Source organism: Dendrobates tinctorius, unplaced genomic scaffold, assembly GCF_039654945.1.
Source record: "Dendrobates tinctorius isolate UK_male_01 unplaced genomic scaffold, ASM3965494v1 ptg000145l, whole genome shotgun sequence".
NCBI classification, from domain to species: domain Eukaryota; kingdom Metazoa; phylum Chordata; class Amphibia; order Anura; family Dendrobatidae; genus Dendrobates; species Dendrobates tinctorius.
In genome coordinates, this window is record NW_027361812.1 from 12867397 (window position 1) to 12892933 (window position 25537).

At 45.2% G+C, this 25537-nt stretch overlaps 1 protein-coding gene across 1 annotated transcript in view; it reads left to right on the forward strand.

The window, feature by feature from the left end:
• The first annotated feature begins 14390 nt into the window (after positions 1-14390).
• AMHR2 (anti-Mullerian hormone receptor type 2) overlaps positions 14391-25537 on the forward strand; it is a 94778-nt gene continuing 83631 nt past the window's right edge. Inside the window, exons 1-2 of the mRNA XM_073546205.1 lie at positions 14391-14554; positions 14629-14805. Of these exons, the coding sequence (XP_073402306.1) occupies positions 14494-14554; positions 14629-14805 (238 nt within the window). The 5' untranslated portion in view covers positions 14391-14493. The remainder of the gene's footprint in view (positions 14555-14628; positions 14806-25537) is intronic.

A 25537-nucleotide genomic window follows, 5' to 3' on the forward strand; every position in this document is an offset into this window, starting at 1 on the left:
GTCTCTAAAAATTCCGATATTTCTGTCCCATTGACTTGCATTGGTTTCCGGTATCGGAATCGGCGATATCCGATACTTTTTGGGTATCGGTCCGATCCAATCCGATCCGATATTTCACGATATCGGATGGTATCGCTCAACACTATACGTGACTTAATGGTCTCATTCAGCACTCATGCATGGGAAACAACTCATGCGCTTGTGGCACCCCTGAGGCTTCAGTCACCACAGAGGTACTGCACCTCCACCTGAGGTGTGGTACCCCACCATCCAGGTAAGGTGGAGACACCTGACCATGCTCCAACACCTGCATCCCACACAACATAGTAGTGTAGCAAAGCACCCTTTGGTGGCTCCCTGCTTGGAACACGAAGCGTGCTGGGAGGCGGGAGGAGTTTAGGTTGCATCAAAAGAGCGGGAAGAGTTTAGGATTCAGTTAGTCTGACAGAGGGAGGGGAAGAGTGAAGATCCCCTGAGTGGGATGGATGAAGGAAGTGATGCAGCCGACATCAGTGACCTGGGTTCGCTGGCACAGGAAAGGAACATTGAAGGAAAACCTAACTCTCTCCTTAAGAAAGAAGGATTAGCACGGAACGTAAGGAGAGGAGGACTAAGGATTAGGATTGGAGCAGAACCCTTCTCAAGTTCACAGCGCAAGGCCGGGGTCCGATCCCCGAGGATGTATGGATACTAATGGTCCTGCAGCAGACACTGGTGGAATAGAAGTTGTCACCGCTTTATTCCCACACCAGACTTGGGGGCACAACAGCAACGATAGTGAGCCAGGACTTGGTAGCAAGGAGTCCCCGAAGCAGGCTACAGCTGTCTGCCGTACAAGTAGAGTTCATAGGAACATCTGACAGGAGGAACTCCAGTGTAACTCAGTACTGAGAGTACTTCAATATAGGCGCAAAAGGGAGACGTTCAGAAAAGGCACATATGTTGGCGGAGTGTTGGAAAGGAGTACTTCATCTTGCCTGGAAGTTGACTGAGCTCCTGACCTGAAGGGCACGGCACGGATGCGGGCTCTTGTGCCACAACTGACTGTGAGTAAAGCTTTGGAGCTACATGCCCTGGTGTCCTCCACTTATTCCTGCGTCAACCTGTCCAGCACTGCTACATCCCCTGCGCCCGACACTACACCATCTAAGTGTCACTTCACCTACTCTGCCCTGGGACTACAGCCCTGCCTGTGGAGGGCTATAACATCATTGCTGCACCACACCATCTGTCCCAGAGGATCTGTCTGCAGCGTCGGCTTAACATCTTCATTGTCGAACACCACAGGTGGTGTCATAACTTATTCATTCAAACTGAACATTTCCCCTTTGTTACTATGGGCGCCCAGGGCCACGGGCTGGGTCCCAGCTGCCGTGACATTTCCCATTGAGGTTCATCGGTACCGAGTACCCCATAGCCCTGGGAGGGCGACCCAAACATTGGCATCACGAACAGGATGACGAAGCCCGGTGCCACCGGGTTCTGTGTGCCTAAGATTTATTGGACTTAAACATTGCTGAGAATGTGCAGAATAACGAAATTAATAGACTGTAAAATGGACTCTAAAAATGGCCGCCGGCGCGGAGAAGAAGGGCGTGACAATATTGGTGGTCCTAAGAAAAGACCACGAACTGTCCTGGGCCTCCCCTGCCTGAACTTCTATGCAACTGCAACATGGCCCACCCCCCGAGTGGTTCGCATGCTGGCCTGGTATGGAGGAGTAGGAAGAAGACGCCGCCCCCAGAAGGAGGAGCGAGAGCCGGTGACGGGAAAAGAGTCTAGACAGGAAGAAGAAAGGGAGAATGCCATGATGGAAGGATGGAGGCCAGAGAATGCAATGGAGAGAAACCACTTGCTCCCAGACGGCCCCAGCGGGACATACGACCGTTGCGATACCATCTACAGCGCCCACCTCCACCTTCAAACCGGTGCCGCCGTCGGCTTAACATCTTCATTGCCGAACACCACAGGTGGCGTCACGACTTATTCATTCAAACTGAACATTTCCCCTTTGTTACAATGGGCGCCCAGGGCCACGGGCCGGGTCCCAGCTGCCGTGACATTTCCCATTGAGGTTCATCGGGACCGGTACCGAGTACCCTATAGCCCTGGGAGGGCGACCCAAACACGCTCATCTGACCACTTACCATGTCCAAATACTCACACATTTCGGCACTGCATTAATGGTTTTTTTGTGAAACCCAACTCACTAACATCATACTTTAAATTTGTTGTAGTCTTTCAAAGCACAATTTACACTTGAAATTTTCAACAAATACATGGTGTAAAGGGGTAAAGTTCTCTCAGTGCTAGAGCATCAACAGTTTTGAATACAGCATCGGCTTAAGGTGCGTAAGCTATCAAGGTCATTGGCATCCACTTCAGTACTACTAGGTGATTTATCCTGTGAGACTGCAAAGCTCACACATGCTTAAAGGGGTTGTCCGGCTTTGGACTAAAAGTTTGCAGTCACTGTACAAGACTGCAGACTTGCGAATCCTCACAGCACATGAACTGCGCGCCATGAGGATTCATCAATGCCGGCGGCAGGCATGTGACCGTATGTGATTTGCATACAAGTGGTCACATGCCAACTAGATGTACGTGGCTTCACTCAATCCAAGTGTATTGAGTGAGACTGGATACATCTAGTCGGAATGTGGCCAAAAGTATGCAGATCGTATACTTGTGTTCACGTGACTGCCTGCTCCTGGCGCCAGCACCAGAGAATCCTTACAGCACTCAGTGCTTTATTTTTTTTTCTCCTGGATATCCTCCCTCATTCCAAAAAAAGTCTAAGTTTACTTGAAATTATTCTACCTTGGTGTATATGCACACATCTTGTAGACGACATTCCCTCAGAGTTTTTAAAGCAGAAGGCGCTTCTGGGAAATGACAACATAGTCCAGTCAAAATACGGTTTGACCCGGAACAAATTCCAAGAATGCGTTTTATGATTTTTTTTATTACTATTATATGTGGGGAACAACATATTAAAAGTTTTCCAAAAATTGATCACCACAAAGATCCTAACTATGACGTCATAAGACGATGACAGCCATGGCACTAAAAATAATGAATATTTCCCTATTTCAAAGCTGTAGCTTTAGGTTACAGAAGAGTTTGCATTTTGTATACTATAATTTTATATAACAATTTTTATACTAAGTTTTATACTAACTACATGGACAGGCGAGGTCATGACGTCATCAATGACGTCATGAAATATATGTACATTTCTAGAAATTATAGAATTAATACACAGTGCATTTTAAGACCTACTTCATCACTGGATAAGCGTGTCAGGTCAATAGTCACTATTTTCATCATCAGACACTGCTTCCTCACTCATATTGTCACAATGCCCTTCTTGACATGGTCTGCATACCCGTGAACAGGTAAGTCTGTGTCTTTTGCAAGTGCACCGAAGTGTGCTACAACCACGAGAACAATTGCAGTGAATTATTTTCAGAAGTGTTTCTGGCGCTTGTGAAGTATCCATCATCACTGGAACTAGACTGTTGTTCTGCAATTCCCATCCCCATTCAGTAGTGTCCATGGCCTCACCATTGTCCATCCAAAGCATCACTTGGAGGTAACTCCGAAGGGCATGATACTTCGTTGCAGAGGAGGTCGGTGGAAGTCGTTCAGGTGTAACAAAGATTTTGGCTGAACCAACTTTTTTGCAAAGAGTAGAATACCTCATTGCAGACAGATTGTCTCCAGGTTTGCCCCCGAACAATTCCACCATCGCTTTACACCCAGCGTCTTCAATCTCAGGTCTGTTTTTGTTAGGTGTAGAAAAGATTTTAGCACAGCTATTTAAGACCGAGTTTCCCTTCAAAACCTTGTGTAGACCGAGTTTTTTCCGATTCCAAAAACCGCAGAAGTGGTATCGCAACCCGTGAATGCATGAAGGAACAGAAGACTGCTGCAGACATGGTTTCCCAGGAACTTCTTCATAACCTTAATGTCATATTCTGTTGCAGGACTCCCTTTATCCGAGTAGAAATAAAGCTTGTTGCCATCGCTGGTTGACGCGTGATGAAGTAACAACACCAAAAGATCTGTATCTTCGCCAATGAGACTAGTACTTTTGTTGGATGACATTGACACTGCTGCCTTAACAATCTCCACATCTGAATCCCCCTCTGATTGTATTACGTGGCAACCAATGTCATTCATGCGCTGTGAAACGAGATTGATAAGAGACTGTTTGTTCTCCACATTCGAAAGGAAGTCCTCCTTTTTCCCGACAAATTTTGTTCCTTCAGCAATGTTCACTTTGTTACTTGTTCATTTTTTGCGCCGTCGCTGATGGGTAATGTCCTTAGTGTTTGGTCCTCCAATGTAACCATCAAATACTATCGTAGCCTTACCATAGTGCTTTAGTGTGAAAGATGCATAGTCTTCAGCGATTCAACAATATGTCTTTCCTTCACTTCACTTCAGTCGATGGAGAAGAGAACCTCCGTCAAGAACATAATGTTCCACTTCTGGTACATCCTTGAGTACTGTGTCATCTGAACTCTGTTCTCTTATAGCAGCCATTAGTTGTGCTTTGTTTGGTTTGCGTAAGAGATGTTTCGCCTCAAAGAGGGATGGTGGGTATGGTGAAAGTTCATAGGCCATCACCTCATCAAGGGAAAGATCAGTAGTTTGTGACACCACAAAAAACCTTTGGAACAAAAGAGCGGGGTCTATTGTTTTGCCCTTAGCAACGTTAATAGCCTCACTGGATGCCAGGGTCTTGGCTTTCATTGACCGCTTGTACTTAACTGAAAACAGTGATTGACCCTCCATTGTTGCCACTATTTCTCTGCCAATGGTGAACAGGTTATGGACATTCACATCCTTATTTGCATTGACACCGGTGATAATGTTATGAAGAGACACTTCATCAGAGAAAGGTGAAAAGGTCTCGAGTTTATCTGCAATTTTCTCCAGGTCTTCACAATCTCTTCTCGTCCTTGACGTTCTTGCCTCCTTGTGTTGTTCACTGGTGACAAAGCTCTGGCGAGTGAAACCCTGCATTGCATCACTGTAGGAAGAGGACACTGGCCCAGACAGAGTCCACAAGGCCCTCTGATGTTCGGACATTCCACTTCCTCTGGTGAGTCCTCCTGCAGTTTTTAGGGAGCGCATCAGAGCTTGCTCGATGACTAGGTCGCAACCCAGGCCTGCCCAGTACTGATCAGTCCGCCTTACAACATGCAAGCCATTCATAAATCTATGGAAGACTGATGGCATATCATCTTCCAGAGTGGTCATAGACTGGAGGAAAAGGTAGGCGGCCTTCACTTAGTTCCCATGCCCAGCAGCTGCAAGAATGGGCAAACATTCGGCTACAGCATGAAGGTGCATCAGCCAGGATCCTATACGATCGGCCTCGATAAGCTCCCTTGTAATTCCAACCATCTGTTGGTAATTCAGCCATAGTTTACTGGTGCGAGAGTGAGCGGATAATCCATTTCTTTTGGTGGACAAGAGGTGGACAATTTCACTAAGGCAGGTAGAAGTGATGACTGAATTCAAGTCACTCTCCCCTGTCAGTATCCGAGCACACAACTGCTCAAGTTCTTGCAACAGGTCTGCAAAACCGGGATGGTCGCAAAGTACTTTGTCTGCAACTTGCTGAGTAAGACACTGATCAAGGAGGAGTTGGCCACGAACTGCACGCTGAACTGCCTTTCCAGTAATGATGTGTTGCACAGCATTGTCACCGTAAATTGTTCCCAAGATCTCTTTGATTCCACTCCCATCCATCAACGTTCCTATGGCACCCATAAGATTCATCAATGTGTGGAAGCTCCCGAGCATCAGGACAACATCTCGCACCGGGCTGTCTTCAGGCACCTCGTGTTTGATTTCTGACGCTTTCCAGTAGAGTGGCTGATCGAATGTAACAACTGCAGCGGATCGGTGTTTATCAGCAAGGTTGCACAAATACTCAAGAGTAGAGAAGATGCAAGACTTGTCTACGGAAAACATGTCAATGATGGGCAGGAAGATTACCGAAGACGACCCCGGATGATCACAGTCTTTATGTAGCATGTGCATCATTCCATTCCAGCTCGGTGCAGGCTGTTTGAAGCATAAAGACATCTCCCACAATACATCAACACGATGGTCAATGGCGTCGAGAAATGGCAAGGGCTTGAATTTTATGTTTCGGCGAGTGTGTTTTGCGAAACGGTATTCCCTTATATCAACTCTGCTTTGTTCAACTATCTCCAAGTCCGCAGTCTTCCGTCTGAGAACAGTGCGACTGACCTTCCTTCCTGGAGTCACGGTAGCTACCATCCCCATGCCGTGGAAAGTCCCCTTCCCATCTAACGTGATGATATTATGATCGACGTTGTCCGCAGCGAACAGCAGTGCCGTATCCATTCTGTCTATGGTACCACCGAGTACATACTGGCCAACAGAAGCGGCAGCGTTTTCCTCGAATCGCTGAACTTCCGAATATGATGAACAATATCCCATGGCTGAGAGACTGTCTACAAGAAATCGAGACCTGAAATGATGATGGAGCTGGACTGCTAACCCAAGCTGCAATGGAGCTACTACAGCCCTGGGACGTACAGCCTGAACAACTGATTGTCCAATGCTTGCGACCTTCCTGTGAATGTCCTTTCCAACGAAGAGGGTTTCAAGCAAGCAAAGCAAACTCAGGGGGAGATAATCTAAGGCAGACTGACATTCAAGTGAAGAAGTCTTCGGATATTCATCGGTTGAAGATGGGATCTTAGACTTGATATCGCTCTTGATTAGTTTGGCCGCAGTCTCTATGATGGCTCTCTTCTGGGCTTCTTCATCCATTTCCTGACTACGGAAATAGTCCCTCAGGATTATTCTGGTCTTTTCACGGAACGTTACAATGTTAGGCAACCCTTCACACTCTGCTATGAATAGCGAATCGCCATACCTCTCCTCCAGTCTATACCTCAGCCATTTATAACTATAGGCAGCACTGTCTCCTTCTACAAGATACTCCGTCATTTTCTTTGCAAGATCTGTGACAGTCAGCTGCTCTTCATCGTTGTCCTCGAGAAATGCACACATTCTCAAGAACGCTTGCTCTTGGTCCATGTTCATCGGCCTCCCTACCTTCCGCGGTTTCTTTGTAGTACATCCAACACCATGACGCATAGGAATTCCGTAATTTGTCCGAAAGTTAATGTCACATGAACGATGATACAGACAGTCTGCAGCATGTAAGTCCTTCCCAAAGTACGCGATTCTCCCTTGAATGGTGATTGCCCAGTCATCATTGCGCTGTTTGCAATGTGACAAGATGGACCTTACAAATCCATCCGTTTTAACAAAGCTATAGTCATCTAAATCACTACTAGATCTTGTCTTCACCACGTCATGTCCACAGAACAAACACTGCGTCGTGCTATCAAAGGATCCAGTAGACACCCGTGTACCTCTCTTGGCAGGTGAACGATGAACGGAAGTAGCTTTCTTATGCAAGTCTATTTGCTTCTTGTTTATGTAGTTCATACGACATCTCTTGTGCACCACTGCTCCAGCAGCTACCACAGTGCTAACGCCCCTCTCAATACTGGCTTTATTGATCCCTTCAGCTCATTTCGCACCAATCACCACTCTTTCTCCGTCATCTTCTACTTCATGGCTGCATAAGGGGCAAGTTTCTTGACTTTCCATCATTCTCAGCTCTGTAAAAGAAGATAAATAAATCGTTAAATAATAAATATAATAACAGTAGTAATTGTAAAAGAAATATGATAGACACTGAATGGCGAGTCGCATTTAACATTTACAGCTTTGGCGGCCATATTCTTTGATGTCACATTTGGACCCTTTGTGGTAACCCTATCTTGGTAAACTTTTAGTATGCTTTTCCCTACATGTAATACTGTACTACCAAAAAAAACAATAAAACGCTTTCTTGGAATTTGTTCAGGGTAAAGGATTTTTTTTTCGCATTTTGACTGGACTAACAGTGGTTTTCCTGAAGTGCCTTTCTTGTCATCTTTGTTTTAAGTTTTTGCTGTGTTTTTTTTTTTCATTTTAGCCTTTTCACAGCTTTCGAACCCTAAAGTAGTTAAAAGAAGTTAGAAAAGATGGATTTTGTTCACAGCACATTGTTTTGACATTGCTGTGCATTATGTTCATTATTTTTAAAGGGAACCTGTCACCTGTTTTGGCCGCTATAAGATGCGGCCACTGCCTTTCAGGGCTTATCTACAGCATTCTACAGGTTGAGCCATTTATATGGATACACCTAAATAAAATGGGAATGGTTGGTGATATCAACTTCCTGTTTGTGGCACATTAGTATATGGGAGGGGGGAAACTTTTCAAGATGGGTGGTGACCATGGCGGCCATTTTGAAGTTGGCCATTTTGGATCCAACTAAATTTTTTTTCCAAAGGGAAGAGAGTCATGTGACACATCAAACTTATTGAAAATTTCACAAGAAAAACAATGGTGTGCTTGGCTTTAACATATTTTTATTCTTTCATGAGTTATTTACAAGTTTATGACCACTTATAAAATGTGTTCAAACTGCTGCCCATTGTGTTGGATTGTCAATGCAACCCTCTTCTTCCACTCTTGACACACTGATAGCAACATCGCAGAATACTAGTCTAAAGGGGTCAGATTCCTTGTAGGAATGCTCGGACCTGACACCCATAATGTGGTGGTGCACCATCTTGCTGGAAAAACTGAGGGAACGTGCCATCTTCAGTGCATAAAGAGGGCGACACATCATCATTTAGCAATTTCAGATATCCAGTGGCATTGAGGTTTCCATTGATGAAGAATGGCCCCACTATCTTTGTACCCCATATACCACACCGTACCATCAATTATGGGTGTCAGGTCCGAGCATCCCTACATGAACATTTTCCTGGAAAGTCGATTGGTCGTCGTGGGCCAGTTGAATGGCCACCAAGGTTTCCCGATCTGACCCCCTTACACTTTTATCTTTGGGGTCATCTGAAGGCAATTGTCTATGCTGTGAAGATACGAGATGTGCAGCTTCTGAAACAACGGATACTGGAAGCCTTTGCTAGCATTTCTTCTGCGGTGTTGCTATCAGTGTGTCAAGAGTGGGAGAAGAGGGTTGCATTGACAATTCAACATAATGGCAGCACTTTTAACACATTTTAAAAGTGTTCATAAACTTGTAAATAAGTCATGAAAGAATAAAGTTATGTTAAAACCAAGCACACCATTGTTTTTCTTGTGAAATCCTCAATGAGTTTAATGTGTCACACGACCCTCTTCCCTTTGAAAAAAAAAGTTGGATCCAAACTGGCCGACTTCAAAATGGCCGCCATGGACATCACCCATCTTGAAAAGTTTCCCCCCTACCATATACTAATGTGCCACAAACAGAAAGTTGATATCACCAACCATTCACATTTTATTTAGGTGTATCCATATAAATGGCCACCCTGTATAATGATGTAGATAAGCCCCCTGTCCAACCTGAAAGATAAGAAAAATAAGTTTTATTATACTCACCCGGGGGCGGTCTGGTCCGATGGGTGTCGCAGGTCCTGGTCCGTTGCCTCCCATCTTCTTATGATCGCCGCCCTTCTATTACTTCATTGCTCCCCGTCATCGCACTCCTGCGCAAGTGTACTTCTCTGCTCTGTTGAGGGCAGAGCCAGGGCCGCACCTATAATGAGGCGATTTGAGCCAGCTGCTGAAGCAGCAGGCAGCAGAGGGCGGCATTATGCGCTCTGCTACCTGCAGCGCCTACAATATAGCCTCTGCATGCTGGTGCTGCTGTAGCGTGCAGAGCCTTGTAATTGATGAGGTGACAGGAGGGAAGGAGACAGGGCACCCTGATCATGTGACCCCCTGACTCCTCCCCTCCTGTGACCTCATCACAGGTCCTGTGGCACAGCCCTCAGTGTGTGCAGGACTCTGCTGTGCTGGTTGTCATGGTGCTGGATCAGTAAGTTTGTATGGGGTCAGGGGGGGTTTACAGGGTGGATGTAGCAGAGCTGTGCGTGCGAGGTGTACGGAGCAGAGCCGCTTGTGTGTGAGGTGTACGGAGCAGAGCCATGTGTGTATGGAGCGGAGCGGTGCGTATGCGATGTGTGCGGAGCTGTGCCGCACGTGTGTGAGGTGTATAGAGCATAGCCGCTTGTGTGTGAGGTGTACGGAGCATAGCCGCACGTGTACGAGATGTACAGAGCATAGCCGCACGTGTACGAGGTGTACAGAGCGGAGCTGCACGTGTACGAGGTGTACGGAGCAGAGCCGCATGTATACGAGGTGTACGGAGCGGAGTGGAGCCGCGCGTGTACGAGGTGGATGGAGCGGAGCCGTGCGTGGACGGAGCGGAGCATCGCGTGTATGGGGCGTACAAAATGGAAGCTTGTGTGTATGGAGTGGAGCAGAGCCGTGTGTGTACAGAGCGGAGCCGCGTGTGTACGAGGTCTATTGAGCAAAGCCGCATGTGTACAAGGTTTACGGAGTGGAGCCATGTGTGTACAAGGTGTACAGAGCGTGGCCATGTGTGTAAAAGGTGTACGGAGCACAGCCGCTTGTGTACGAGGTTTACGGAGTGGAGCCATGTGTGTACTGAGTGGAGCCGTGTGTGTGCGAGGTGTACAGTGCGGAGCCATGTGTGTACGAGGCATAAAAAGTGGAACCGTGTGTGTATGAGGTGTGCGGAGCCATACGCGTACAAGGTGTATGGTGGGGAGCATTCATACCTCCCAGTGGGACAGTCCCGATTTTGAGAGAGAGTCTGCCCCAGCCGGGAGCTTACTTTTCCGTCGGACACAGGACTACACGGCAGAGCCCAGAGGAGCACTTTAAAATTTGCACGTGACATTCCACCGGGAGTGACGTGCTAGAAGCTGACCGGAAATTAGGTAATTTCGGGAGGAGATTGTGATGGACCCATGGAGGCACTTCAGGGAATGCTTCAGATCCATCACCGTGTCCTCCTCCAACAGCGCAGACAGCGGGATCGCCTTGGACTCGGGGATGCCAGCCACGTGAGCGGATCATGATATGTCCTGCATCGGGAGGCTCAAGTGGGCATTACAATGGGAGCTGGGCTGCTATAGTATCTTTATAGAATCTTTCTTTCTTTCTCTCTGTTCTTTCTTTCTCTCTCTCTAATCTTTCTTTTTTTCTTTCTCTCTCTCTGTTCTTTCTTTCCTCTCTTTCTCTCTCCTTTCTTTCTTTCTTTCTTTCTTTCTTTCTCTCTGTACTTTCTTTCTTTCCCTTTCTTCTTTCTTTCCCCTCTTTCTTTCTCTCTCTCTCTCTGTTCTTTCTTTCTTTCTTTCTCTCTGTTTTCTTTTTTCTCTCTGTTCTTTCTTTCTTTTCCTCAGTGCCATTCAGTGTGCCCACAGTACCAGTAGAATAAGAGGGGTAGGAAACTATGTGGCACTGGTCACATTGAGCCTCTCATACTTTTTACTGGTGTATAATCATATGCCCTGAGCACCCCCATAAAGTGGGCCAGCCCCAGACAACAGGGTACAAACAAATCACTATTACTATCACTCCAAGTGGACAATTATATACGTAAAGTTAATGATGTCCCTGTGCCAAGCAGTGTGGAGGATCAGAATACACTGAGGAGACCAGAGCAGCCGGGTATGGGGAGAATTATATGGGGGCCCATTATGCTGTATGAAGTAATATATGGTGTCCATTATACTGTATGAAGTAATATATGGGGCCCATTATACTGTATGAAGAAATATATGGTGCACATTATACTGTATTAAGTAATATATGGTGCCCATTATACTGTATGAAGAAATATATGGGGCCCATTATACTGTATGAAGAAATATATGGGGCCCATTCTACTATATGAAGTAATATATTGGGCCCATTATACTGTATGAAGTAATATATGGTGTCCATTATGCTGTATGAAGGAATATATATTGGGCCCATTCTACTGTATGAAGTAATATATTGGGCCCATTATACTGTATGAAGTAATATATGGTGCCCATTATACTGTATGAAGTAATATATGGTGCCCATTATACTGTATGAAGTAATATATGGTGCCCATTATACTGTATGAAGTAATATATGGCGCCCATAATACTGTATGAAGTAATATATGGTGCCCATTATGCTGTATGAAGTAATATATGGGGCCCATTATACTGTATGAAGTAATATATGGGGCCTAATATACTGTATGAAGAAATATATGGTGTCCATTATACTGTATGATGTAATATATGGGGCCCATTTTGCTGTATGAAGTAATATATGTTGCCCATTATACTGTATGAAGTAATATATGGGGCCCATTATACTGTGTGAAGTAATATATCGTGCCCATTATACTGTATGAAGTATTATATAGTGCCCATTATACTGTATGCAGTAATATATGGTGCCCATTATACTGTATGCAGTAATATATGGGGCCCATTATACTGTATGAAGTAATATATGGTGCCCATTATACTGTATGAAGTAATATATGGGGCCCATTATGCTGTATGAAGTAATATATGGGGCCCAATATACTGTATGTAGCATTATATGGTGCCCATTATACTGTATGAAATAATATATGATGCCCATTATACTGTATGAAGTAATATATGGTGCCCATTATACTGTATGAAATAATATATGGTGCCCATTATACTGTATGAAGTAATATATGGGGCCCAATATACTGTATGTAGCATTATATGGGGCCCATTATACTGTGTGCAGTAATATATGGGGCACATAATACTGTATGGAGCATTATGTGGGGATAGGGGATGACTTTCTGTTTGTTGTGGATCTGACCGCTGGGACCCCCATGATCCTGGGAAACGTAGCTTTGAAGAGCACCATGTAAATGGAGCTGTGGTCAGTCATACGCACTGTGGTGCCATTCACATGTGGCTCTTCAAATAACTCCTTAAAGAGAGTGATATGGGGACGACAAAGTAAAGCAAAAATTCACTGATCGGGGTGATGAGTGTTATAGTTTGTGGGCTGGTGGGATTTGTGTGGCAGGGCTGCATTTTGTCCCAGTCCGGCCCTGTGCCAGGCCTACCATTGCCATTAATGACCCTTGTTCTGGATACTTCTGTGTTGTTCTTGTATGTGCGTGTGATGGTGCTGACATGCTTGTGTTTGGACACCTTTTTTTTCTATTTATCTAAATCAAAATGTCCACTATTGTACTCAGTTTTACAGGATAGATGTAAAAATCTACTTTGTGTGCGTGGGGGGGGCGTCATTTTGCTGTTTGCCTCAGGCAGCAGAGAGGCTAGGTTCACCCCTGGGCAGAGCAAAGTACTGCAGTGCGAAGACTCCAAGAAAGGTTAGAGAGGCAAGGTGCCTGGCACTGCAGGAATTTGCTCTGCCCTCAACAGGGCAGATAAGTACGCCTGCGCAGAAGCGCGATGCCATGGAGCGATGAAGCAAGCAGGACGATGGCGTCCCAAGAAGATGGGAGTAGCTGGAACCGGACCTGCGATGCCCATCGGACCGGACCGCCCCCCAGGTGAGTATAATAAAAGTTATTTTTCCTGTCTTTCAGGTCAGACCAGGGCTTATCTACAGCATTATAGAATGCTGTAGATAAGCCCTGAAAGGCAGTGGCGTATTTTATATTGGCCAAAACTGCTGATAGGTTCGCTTTAATGTTATGGCGTGCTTTTTCAGGTGGTTTCCTGGAGAAAAAAAGACGTAGACGTTGTGCACATACCATTACAGGGAAAATTGTGTGAAATCTCCAGATGGTATTTTCTAGAACCATTAGGGTGCTTTCACATTGGAACTTATGTCCGAAACCCCCCACAAAACGGGATTCGGACATATGTTCCGATGTGGTCATAGACTATAATGGTGCTGGCAGAGCGCACGTTCACTCAGACGTAGTAGACTGCATCTGAGTGCCCGCATCCAGTAGACGTACACGCCCAAAAATGATGCACAGCAGAGCGCATGTTCGCTCTGCCGTCACCATCATAGTCTATGATCCCATTAGTGCATATGTCCGAATCCTGTTTTGCAAGGGGTAAGCCACCGAATGCGTGCCTAAACGCAATATGAAAGCACCCTGATCTGTACAGATGATTGACATTACATGTGCTTTATACTATTTGTTTCTATATTGTGTTGACAAGACAGTATTTATTTTGGCATTTATGTCTCTTTCGTGCCCTTGAGTACATGCAGACGATATTAACACAATGAGTTTTAACAAAGTTTTTCTCTACTAATCATCATGTGTCTGTATTCTTGTGCCCACTGACATAGCGTCCTTTCCTCCTTTCACAGTGTTCCCAGAACAACAACTCCCCCAGAGCATATCGCAATAGCCAAGATACGCCCCTTGTTTGGTATCTCTGTCCTTCCATCCCCGACCTGCTGGCTCAGGTTTAGAAATAAGATGCATGAGGGTTATATGTGAATTAATGGAACAAGGAAAGAAAGAATAGGGATCTCGGAAGAAAAACGGGGTCTATTTTTCCATCAGAACCTACACTACCTCTGCTGGTGATAGGAATGCCACACACCGCATTAAACGCTACCATTTACTTGATCCTCCTTTTAGCTCTTATGCCAGGTAAGGATTACTATTGGGCATAGAGTGACAATATTTGCCAACCCTTTAATCTTGTGACTCTTTCATTTCTCTAGATGTCCATCTTGGAGGGATATCATGTGCCTTACATCAAGATAAGTCTTATTCTGTTGGAGTAGACTTGACTAAATTTGGTAATATAACAGAACCAGGAAAGATACATTGCAATGAAATCAAATGCTGTATGGGGATATGGGTTGTCCGCAATGGCGAGATTCAACCCATTGTGTTCGGTGAGTTTATAATGCAAAAGATATTGGAATATCATTGTTCCAGAGGGCATTGCTGGGACTATTATTCATTTATTTGCAATGTGATTTCTTCAAGATATGTGATAGATTTAATACTTCTAATGTCAACACACTACAAGTTGACGATATATGTATCAAGGTGATCAAAAACTGAAAGACACATCAAGGTATATACTGTACAAAAATATACTTACCCATATATTAAATGGCGTGGACATCTTAAGGTCAATTCAGATATTTTTTTTTAATTAAATGCATAGATTTTGGGACAAAAATTATTTCTGACATTGGGCTACATTAAAATTGTGCACTTTGGCTTTTAAGTGTTTCATTATTTTTTTTTTTTTTTATCAGTGAGTGTTTCATTAGTTTTTCTCATATGCAACAAAAACTGATGAAGGGTTCTCCCAGCAAAGAAACAGGAAAATTGGACAGCAGAATGCAAATAGCATATATGTCTGCTAATTTTAATTATAGTCACAAATCAAACATATATTTAGGGCTATGGGTCTGTGAAACACTTGGACGGCACTCGGATGCCATTACTGTTAGTGCTGTCTGCTTTTCATGCTTGTTTGTTAAAGGGAACCTGGCACCAGAAATAACGCGGTTAATCTGCAGGTTAACAGCGTTATGATGCTGTCTTTATTCTCCCCGACAGCATTTGTTTTCAGTCAAACCGAAAACTAATGAAACCTTGATGATAAGGTTACGTTCAAATGTTCACTATTTGGTCAGTATTTTACATCAGTATTTGTAAGCCAAAGCCAGGTGAGGAACAATCAGAGGAAAAGTAGAATAGAAACTCATCACCACTTCTGTATTTATCACCCGCTCCTGGTTTTGGCTTACAGATACTGAGGTAAAATACTGACCAAATACTGATAGTGTGAACGTGGTAAAATTCTGTCAGTCAGCTTGTTCTGAGAGGGAGTTTGTACCTCTATCTTTGGGTGCAATCAGACAGAAGCATTTATCATCCTTGTGCAGTCCATGTTCAATATATACAACATAACATGCATTCAATGTACAGTAAGCTACAGGTGCATCTCACAAAATTAGAATATCATCAAAAATGTATTTCAGTTCTTCAATACAAAAAGTGAACCTCATATATTATATAGAGTCATTACAAGCAGAGTGATCTCTTTCAAGTGTTTATTTCTGTTAATGTTGATGATTATGGCTTACAGCCAATGAAAACCCAAAAGTCATTATCTCAGTAAATTAGAATACTTCATAACACCAGCATGAAAAATTATTTTAAAATCCGAAATGTTGGCCTACGGGAATGTATGTTCAGTTTATGCTCTCAATACTTGGTCGGGGCTCCTTTTCCATCAATTACTGCATCAATACGGTTTGGCATGGAGGCGATCAGCCTGTGGCACTGCCAGTGGCGTAGCAACTGTTTGTGGCGCCCGGGGCGGTCGAAAAATTTGCCGCCCCTTTGGTCGTTGATAATTCGGAAGCATCCGAAGAGCCCACACTACACTCAAAGATCTAATTTTTAGTCTGCTACTAACTCTGCTATTATTTCTAAATTTCTAGACTTTCATCTTCTTGCAGTTCTCTATATATATGTATGTATTAGCTTGATGATGCTGGATGAAGACCTAATGGCCTTTTAATAATAATTTTTAATAATGTGACAGAAAAAAAAACAGAAAGTACAAATTATTTTGGCGGACAGGGGGCGGACACTGACAGCTTGGGGCCCCTGTGCAAGAAATGTGTCCGGGCCCCCCTCCTTTTATGGCGTCAAAGCTACGTGTGTGTGTGTGTGTGTGTGTGTGTGTGTATATATACACTCACTGGCCACTTTATTAGGTACACCATGCTAGTAAGGGGTTGGACCCCCTTTTGCCTTCAGAACTGCCTCAATTCTTCGTGGCAGAGATTCAACAAGGTGCTGGAAGCATTCCTCAGAGATTTTGGACCATATTGACATGATGGCATCACACAGTTGGCGCAGATTTGTCGGCTGCACATCCCTGATGCGAATCTCCCGTTCCACCACATCCCAAAGATGCTCTATTGGATTGAGATCTGGTGACTGAGGAGGCCATTTGAGTACAGTGAACTCATTGTCATGTTCAAGAAACCAATCTGAGATGATTCGAGCTTTATGACATGGCGCATTATCCTGCTGAAAGTAGCCATCAGATGTTGGGTACATTGTGGTCATAAAGGGATGGACATGGTCAGCAACAATACTCAGGTAGGCTGTGGCGTTGCAACGATGCTCAATTGGTATCAAGGGGCCCAAAGAGTGCCAAGAAAAAATTCCCCACACCATGACACCACCACCACCAGCCTGAACCGTTGATACAAGGCAGGATGGATCCATGCTTTCATGTTGTTTACGCCAAATTCTGACCCTACCATCCGAATGTCGCAGCAGAAATCGAGACTCATCAGACCAGGCAACGTTTTTCCAATCTTCTACTGTCCAATTTCGATGAGCTTGTGCAAATTGTAGCCTCAGTTTCCTGTTCTTAGCTGAGAGGAGTGGTACCCAGTGTGGTCTTCTGCTGCTGTAGCCCATCTGCCTCAAAGTTCGACAAGTTCAGAGATGCTCTTCTGCCTACCTTGGTTGTAACGGGTGGCAATTTGAGTCACTGTTGCCTTTCTATCAGCTCGAACCAGTCTGCCCATTCTCCTCTGACCTCTGGCATCAACAAGGCATTTCCGGCCACAGAACTGCCGCTCACTGGATTTTTTTTCTTTTTCGGACCATTCTCTGTAAACCCTAGAGATGGTTGTGCGTGAAAATCCCAGTAGATCAGCAGTTTCTGAAATACTCAGACCAGCCCTTCTGGCACCAACAATCATGCCACGTTCAAAGGCACTCAAATCACCTTTCTTCCCCATACTGATGCTCGGTTTGAACTGCAGGAGATTGTCTTGACCATGTCTACATGCCTAAATGCACTGAGTTGCCGCCATGTGATTGGCAGATTAGAAATTAAGTCTTAACACACAGTTGGACAGGTGTACCTAATAAAGTGGCCAGTGAGTGTACATAGATAGATATTATATAGCCACACACACACACACATACAGGTAGATATATTACATAGTCTCCTTTATTATGTATATTGCTGTCCCTTACACAGTGCCCTCTCTTGTTATGTACAGTACCGTCCCTTACATATTGGATTATATAGAGCCCTGATATTTATTACATACCGTCCTGTCTTGTTGGCTGTATAATGCAATGATGGCTGATGGAGCATGGGAAAGCTTCCTTTCTAATGGAGGAGCTGATGGACTGGTAGTTTGGTCACCGGCTCCTCGATCAGCAGTCATTTTATATCTAAAAAGAGAAGGGACTATGTAATAAAAGAGGGCACTGTAAATAACAAAATTAACAAGAATACACTATGTAAGAGACAGCACTATACATAACAGCAGAGGAAGCTATATAATAAGGAACGGCATCATATATAACTAGAGAGGATGATACGTAATAAGGGATGGTGTTATACATAATAAAAGAGTAAACTATGTAACTAAGGATGGTGTTATACAGAATTAGTGAGTACACTATATACTAAGGGACTGTGTTAGACATAGTGAGTACACTATATACTAAGGGACTGTGTTAGACATAATAAGCGATAATGTCTTCCTCCACCTCCCCCTGTTCCTAAGGCCATTATAAGTCCCCCTTCCTCCCATCCCAATCCCCCACACCCCTCATTGTCCTCCTCCCCTCGCATCCCATTATTGTCCTCTCCCCCACCCCATCATTGCCCTCTTCACCACCTCCATCATTTTCTTCTCCTCCACCACTATCTTTGCTTTCTCCCCCACCACTCCCATCATTGCCCATTCCACCACCTCCATCATTTCCTCCTCCTCCACCACCCCCATTTATTGCCCTTTCCACCATCATTGCCTTCTCCATCACCCCCCATCATTGCCCTCTCCATCACCCCCATCATTGCCTTCTCCTTCACCCCATCACTGCCTTCTAGACCATCACTCCCATCATTGCCTGCTCCATCATCACCCCATCATTGTCTTCTCCCCATCACTCCCATCATTGCCTTCTCCATCACCCCATCACTGCCTTCTCCCCATCACTCCCATCATTGCCTGCTCCATCACCCCATCACTCCCATCATTGTCTGCTCCATCACCCCCATCATTGCCTGCTCCATCACCCCATCACTCCCATCATTGCCTTCTCTGCATCACCCCCATCATGGCCTTCTACCATTACCCCCACATGGCCTTCTCCCATTACCCTCACATGGCTGTTGTGAGTTCATTTTCCCCTTCGTCACTGAGGTCTGGTGAACTCCCTATTCTGGTGAAGGAAGGTAATGAGCCTGATTATCAAGCACCTGAGCCTGATGAGGATGACTGGCTGAGTGGAGTCACGGACTGGATATAAGGCTGCCAATGCCCTTCTGCCCTGCGGGTGATTTCTCTGTGGACTTCTAGGACACCAGTCTGATTCCTGCTCCTCTAAGCTAAGTTTTTCTGTTTTGCCTGTTTGCATTAGTGTTTAGTTTTTGTTTTCCTTGCTTTTCTGGATTCTGCCATTCCCTGCTGGGGTGAGCTGAATCTCCTTTTGCCTGTAGCTCTGTCTTCAGAATATTCCTGAGTACTGACATAGCTTTTTTGAAGCCTAGCGTCTTCAGGGCCTTTTTCACTGTCAGTCTGTTGGCTCTTATTTTCATAGGGTTTTTCACGGATTCCAGACAGCAGCCTTCCTGTCCTTTCCTATGTAGGTAGTTTGGGCCCCGTCTTTGCTCAGTCTATCTTTTTGTCTGTGTTAGTGTTTTCATCTTGCTTCACCGTCATTATATGTTGGGGGCTGCCTATTGCTTTGGGGTCTGCTCTGGGGCAGTTTAGTTTTCCCCTTTCTTTCTTTAGGCCTAGTTATTTCTCCGGCTGTGATCGAGGGGTCTAGGGCATCGTAGGAACCCCCCACGGCTACTGCTAGTTGTGTTGATAGGTTCAGGGGTCTGCAATCCGATAGCTGCCAACTTCTCTGGTTTTCTGGACTTAGCTAGCAGTTCTGTTTTTGCCTCCTACGGTGACTCAATCATAACACATGGCCTTATCCCATTACCCTCACATGGCCTTCTCCCATTACCCCCTCAAGGCCTTCTCCCATTACTCCCTCAAGGCCTTCTCCCATTACTCCCTCAAGGCTTTCTCCCATTACCTCCATCATGGCCTTCTCCCATTACCCCCATCATGGCCTTCTCCCATTACCCCCATCATGGCCTTCTCCCATTACCCCCTCATGGCCTTCTCCCGTCACCCCAGGCATCATGGCCTTCTTTCCCCATCACGATCTTCTCATGTCCCCATCTCCTCCAGGGCCAGGCTAACCTACAGACACATACACAGACATACACACAGACATACACACACACATACATACATACACACACAGACATACATACACACACAGACAGATATACATACACACACAGACAGACACACATACACACACACACAGACATACATACACACACACAGACAGACATACACACAGACAGACATACTACATACACACACAGACATACACACACACACACAGACATACACACACACAGACTGACATACACACATACATATACATACACACACAGACATACATACACACAGACACCACCTCTCTCCTCTCACCTGTCCGCAGCATCGCCTGCGCTTCCTCGCTCACACAGCAGCGGCCGCTGAATGATGATGTCATTCAGCGGCGCTCCTCTGTGTCAAACAGGAAGCGCGGCCTCCGGGCAGGAAGCAGGACGGGTCCTTACAGCTCCGCTCCTGCTATTCCCTCTTGCAGATAGCGGAGCTGCTGTGATCACTCCCTGCCCGCCGCTGCACTGCACTGTGCCTCCGCGCTTCTCCCACAGGATGGAATTGCTGCTGCTGCCGCGCCGCCCCCTCACACGTGCCGCCTGGGGCGGACCGCCCCCCCCACGCTACGCCACTGGGCACTGCTGAGGTGTTATGGAAGCCCAGGTTACTTTGATAGCAGCCTTCAGCTTGTCTGCCTTGTTGGGTCTGGTCACTCATCTTCCTTTTGACAATACCCCATAGATTTTCTATGGGGTTAAGGTCAGGCGAGTTTGCTGGCCAATCAAGCACAGTGATACTGTTGTATTTAAACCAGAAATTGGTACTTTTGCCAGTGTGGGCAGGTGTTGTAATATGGTATTATTGGTAATTGTAAAAAATATATCTGACACAATCCTTTAAATAAAAATAAATAAAAATATACCTAAAAAGAGTATTGGATATTTTAAGAAATATTTAATAGGTTAGAGTAGAGTAGGGTCCGGCCAAAAGAGTCTACCTGATCGTGGTGGTGGCTTAAAAAAATATTTTGACCAAAACAAAAGCTGCTGGCTATCTATGTGATCTGCTGATCGATGGGAACTGTTAATATATGATTGGTGAGGGCTTGTTGTAGAAGTCGAGTTTTTGCAAGAGTGGGCGGTGGGACTGTGGAAGGTTCGAGGGGTGCAGGCAGTGCAGGGGTGAGTCTAGGCGGAGTCTCAAGGGCACCAAAAATTTTGCCAGTATGGGGCGCTGTAATTCCTAATGTCAGCCCTGCACATGTCGCTATTGTTGCTATGGCTGATCCATGTTTTATAAAGGCTGTCTGAATGTAGCCTTTGGCTATGTTTATTGGTCAGTTTTAAAATTTGCAGAGCTATGTCCGAAATTCAAATGTTGAACCTGACTTACTTTATGTACAGTTCTGTGTGCCCTTCCACATAAAGGACAAGCGCAGGGGCTGCCTGGTATCTATATGCACTAGTCTGGCCCATAAATCAGGACAGACTAGTGCATGCTGTAATTTTTTTTTTCTCCACATGAACCTGAGGTCTGTTTGAAGAATAGCTCACATGGAGTAACATTGAGTCCATGCATTCTCTGTTTTCTACACTGGACAGTACATGAACTCAATAAGTTTTCCTGTACGTACCCTTTTACCTCACAGACCACATCAACGGAGAGCTGAACTGTCATGTAATCATGGATCATAGCTGACAAAGTTAGATAAAAGATTTACAAACTCTGTACAGGTCACACTAAAGGGTAGATATTGACTTGTAGGGTTGCTACTTCCAATAGGTGGCACTAGAGTTCAAGTCCTCTTCCTCTGTGTAGAGGCAATTTGCATATTTAATTTTCCAGAGGCGCGTGCAAGGATTTTAGTCTCCTCATACTGGCATGGCAGACCTGACTTGTCACTCTTCACAAGGAGAAACCTTACCCCTTACCCCTTAGATCCCAGTCTTAGCCTCTCACCTAGCCAATTCAGATTTCATATTTTGCACTGTCCAATGCAGTACCCCGAAACACTGTCTGCAAATTGGGATTCTAGTTTGGCTTTTATCCTAGGTAATATTCCAAGGCTCGTTAAAGGGTTGAGTTCAAATCCTCTACCTCTATGAAGAGACAATTTGCATACATAAAATGTCTGTCACAATGGATTGACTGAGGATTCCTATTTAACTTATTCTCTAGTATCAGAATATGGCCTGACTCGAGGGTATGTGCACACGTTGAGTATTTGTTGCAGAAAAATTTGCTGTAAATACTGATGTGTTGGTTGGAAAAACGTGTTGTTTTATGCTTTTGTTCCATTCATTACTATGGGTGAAATCGGCAGCAAAAACACTGACAGAATTTACATGCTGCAGATATAAATCTGCAATGAAAAAATAAGCAACATGGACATGACACATCAGGAATATCATTCACTTTGCTGGGTTTAGGAAATCCTTAAGATTTTGTGATAAAGCTGCGCAGAAAAACAAACTCAAACTTGTCAAAAAATGCAACTTGTGCATATATCCTTGGAATACGGACAACCAATATTAGATGAATGTGAATCTGACTCTTGGAACACCTTACTGATCAGAAGCAAAGCAAAAGAGACCAATATAACAGGGGACTGAACAAACTGACACAGGCTGTAACATATGGAGCGGTGGTCCAGCACAGCCCCCAGAGGAGCAAGCTGAACCCGCAAAACAAGCAGAGAGAGACAAAAACAGATCAGATGCAAAGGATTAGCAAATGAGCACTTAGCTGAACAATACTGGATCAGGGCAGGAGACATCAGACCTCAGAATGCACAGGAAAGCAATCACCAGCAGGGATTGAAGGAAGGCTGCAGACTTAAATACTCCAATCAGTAACCCCAGACCTCCAATCGTCATCATCATCATCAGGTGGCAGACCTCTGTCAATCTGGCCAGCTCCACTACCTCCAGTAACCACCGGAGGGAGCAGGGGGAGCTTCGTCTCAGAAGTCTGAGCCAGAGAATTCACAACAATAGTGCTTCATAGTGCCTCTATGCATCATATTACATCATAGTGCTTCATAGGCCTCTGTGCATCATAGTGCTTCATAGTGCCTCTAAGCATCATATTGCATCACACTGCTTCATAGTGCCTCTATGCATCATATTACATCATAGTGCTTCATAGTGCCTTTGTGCATCATAGCACCTCTATGCATCATATTGCATCACACTGCTTCATAATGCCTCTATGCATCATATTACATCATAGTGCTTCATAGTGCCTCTATGCATCACATTACATCATAGTGCTTCATAGTGCCTCTGTGCATCATAGTGCTTCATAGTACCTCTATGCATCATATTGCATCACACTGCTTCATAGTGCCTCTATGCATCATATTACATTATAGTGCTTCATAGTGCCTTTGTGTATCATATTGCATCATAGTGCCTTTTTGCTTCATATTGCATCATAGTGCTTCATAGTGCCTCTATGCATCATATTGCATCTTAGTACCTCTGTGCATCATATTGCATCATAGTGCTTTTGTGCATCTGGATCACTCCCAGGGCAGTGGGGTTTACTCGGTATCGGGCTGGTGTCTCAAAGGGATTTGTCATGGTGGCAGTGACCGGTCCATGGCCCTGGGTGTCCATGTAAAATAAGTGGAATAAGGTTTATGTGTAGATAAGTTCATGATGCCACCTGTGGTATCTGGTCAGAGGCGACCAGCGCTGCAGTGCAGATCCCCTGGGACAGATGGTGTGGTGCCGCAGAGGTGTAATAGCTCCTCACAGGCAGAGCTGTAGTCCCAGGGCAGTAGTAATGGATGTTGAGGTAGATGATGAAGTGTTTAGGCACAGAGATGTAGCAGTGCTGATTAGGTGACACAGGAAGAAGGCAGGGACACAGCTGAATGCAGTTCCAAAGCTTTACTCACGCTTCTGGCATACACAGGTGCCCGCTTCAGTGCCATGTCCTCCAGATGAGGGGCTTAGCCAACTCCCAGGCAGATGGAGCACACCCTTCCAGCACTCCCTTCCAAATGTGCCTTTTCTGAACGTCTCCTTACTAGCGCTAATCTGAAGTACTTGCAGTTATGAATTACACTCAAGTTCCTCTTTCTTGCTGTTACTTAGAACTCCACTTGCATGACAGGTAGCTGTAGCCTTCTTCAGGGAATCCTTACAATCATGTCCCGGCTCACACACGTTGCTACTGTGTCGACAAGTCTTAGATGGGAATAAAGTGGTCACAACTTCTATTCCTGCGGTTTCTGCTGTAGAACCATTAGCATTCACACAGCCTCGGATACCGATGCCTGGCCTTTGGCGCATAAACTTAGGGAAGGGCTCTGCTCTAGCCCTAGTCCCCAGCTTTCCTCCACACGTTCTGTCCTTTTCTATGTTTCTTCTGAAGAACTGATCTTTCTCTTCCTTTCCTTCCCAGCAGCTCCAGCTCACAGGAGGCTGCTGCATAAACGTCCTCTCTCTGCTTCCCCCTCTGGGGAACTGATTCTGACAGTTTTCCCCCTCTCTAGAGCAAACTAAACTCCACCCACCTCCCAGCACCCTTCATGAACCAAGCAGGGGTCATAGAGGGTGCCCTGCTGTTCTAAGGTTTCCGTGCTGGTTGCAGGTGCTGGAGTCTGGTCAGGTGTCTCCATCTTACCTAGGTAGTGGGATACTACACCTCAGGAGGAGGTGCAGTACCTCTGTGGTGACTGAACCCTCAGGGGCACCACACATCATATTGCATCATAGTGCTTCTGTGCTTCATATTGCATCATAGTGCTTTATAGTACCTCTATGCATCATATTGCATCATAGTGCTTCAGTGCCTCTTTGCCTCATGGTGTATCATTAGTGTGTCATAGTGCATCTGTGCTTCATACTACATCATGGTGCCTCTTTGCTTAATAGTACCTCGATCATTGTGGCTTTGTGCCTTTTTGGCACTGGCTGTGGACCTCTTGCTTAGACCTTCTGAGTTGTGCCTTGTTGCGTGGACGCTCCTTTTATCGTCGGCCTAGCACTTTTGTCTCTGGTCCCAACTCTGGTTATAGAGTTCTCGTGTTTCTGGATCCAGATCCAGCTTCTGTTGCTTCATTCTTTGCAACCGGGCTTAGCCAGATGAACAGCTATGCTTGAATTGGCCTAGTAATTTAGCATTTCTTCTGTATGGAACAGAACTCTCAAGTGAGCTACTGCCTTGAGTGCTAAAGGCAGGTCTCTTTCATAGTTGACTTTAAAGGGAGACATACAGCTTTTGGGTTCATTCTATAAAGGGACATTCTACTGTCCTGGGAGCAGGAAATCCCAAGAGGTGGAAGGAAAGAATACTTCCTGACTCCACATACGGCAAACGGACTGGTTTCCTTGATCAACATCCGGTAGACTGCATCATGTGGCAGAGGATT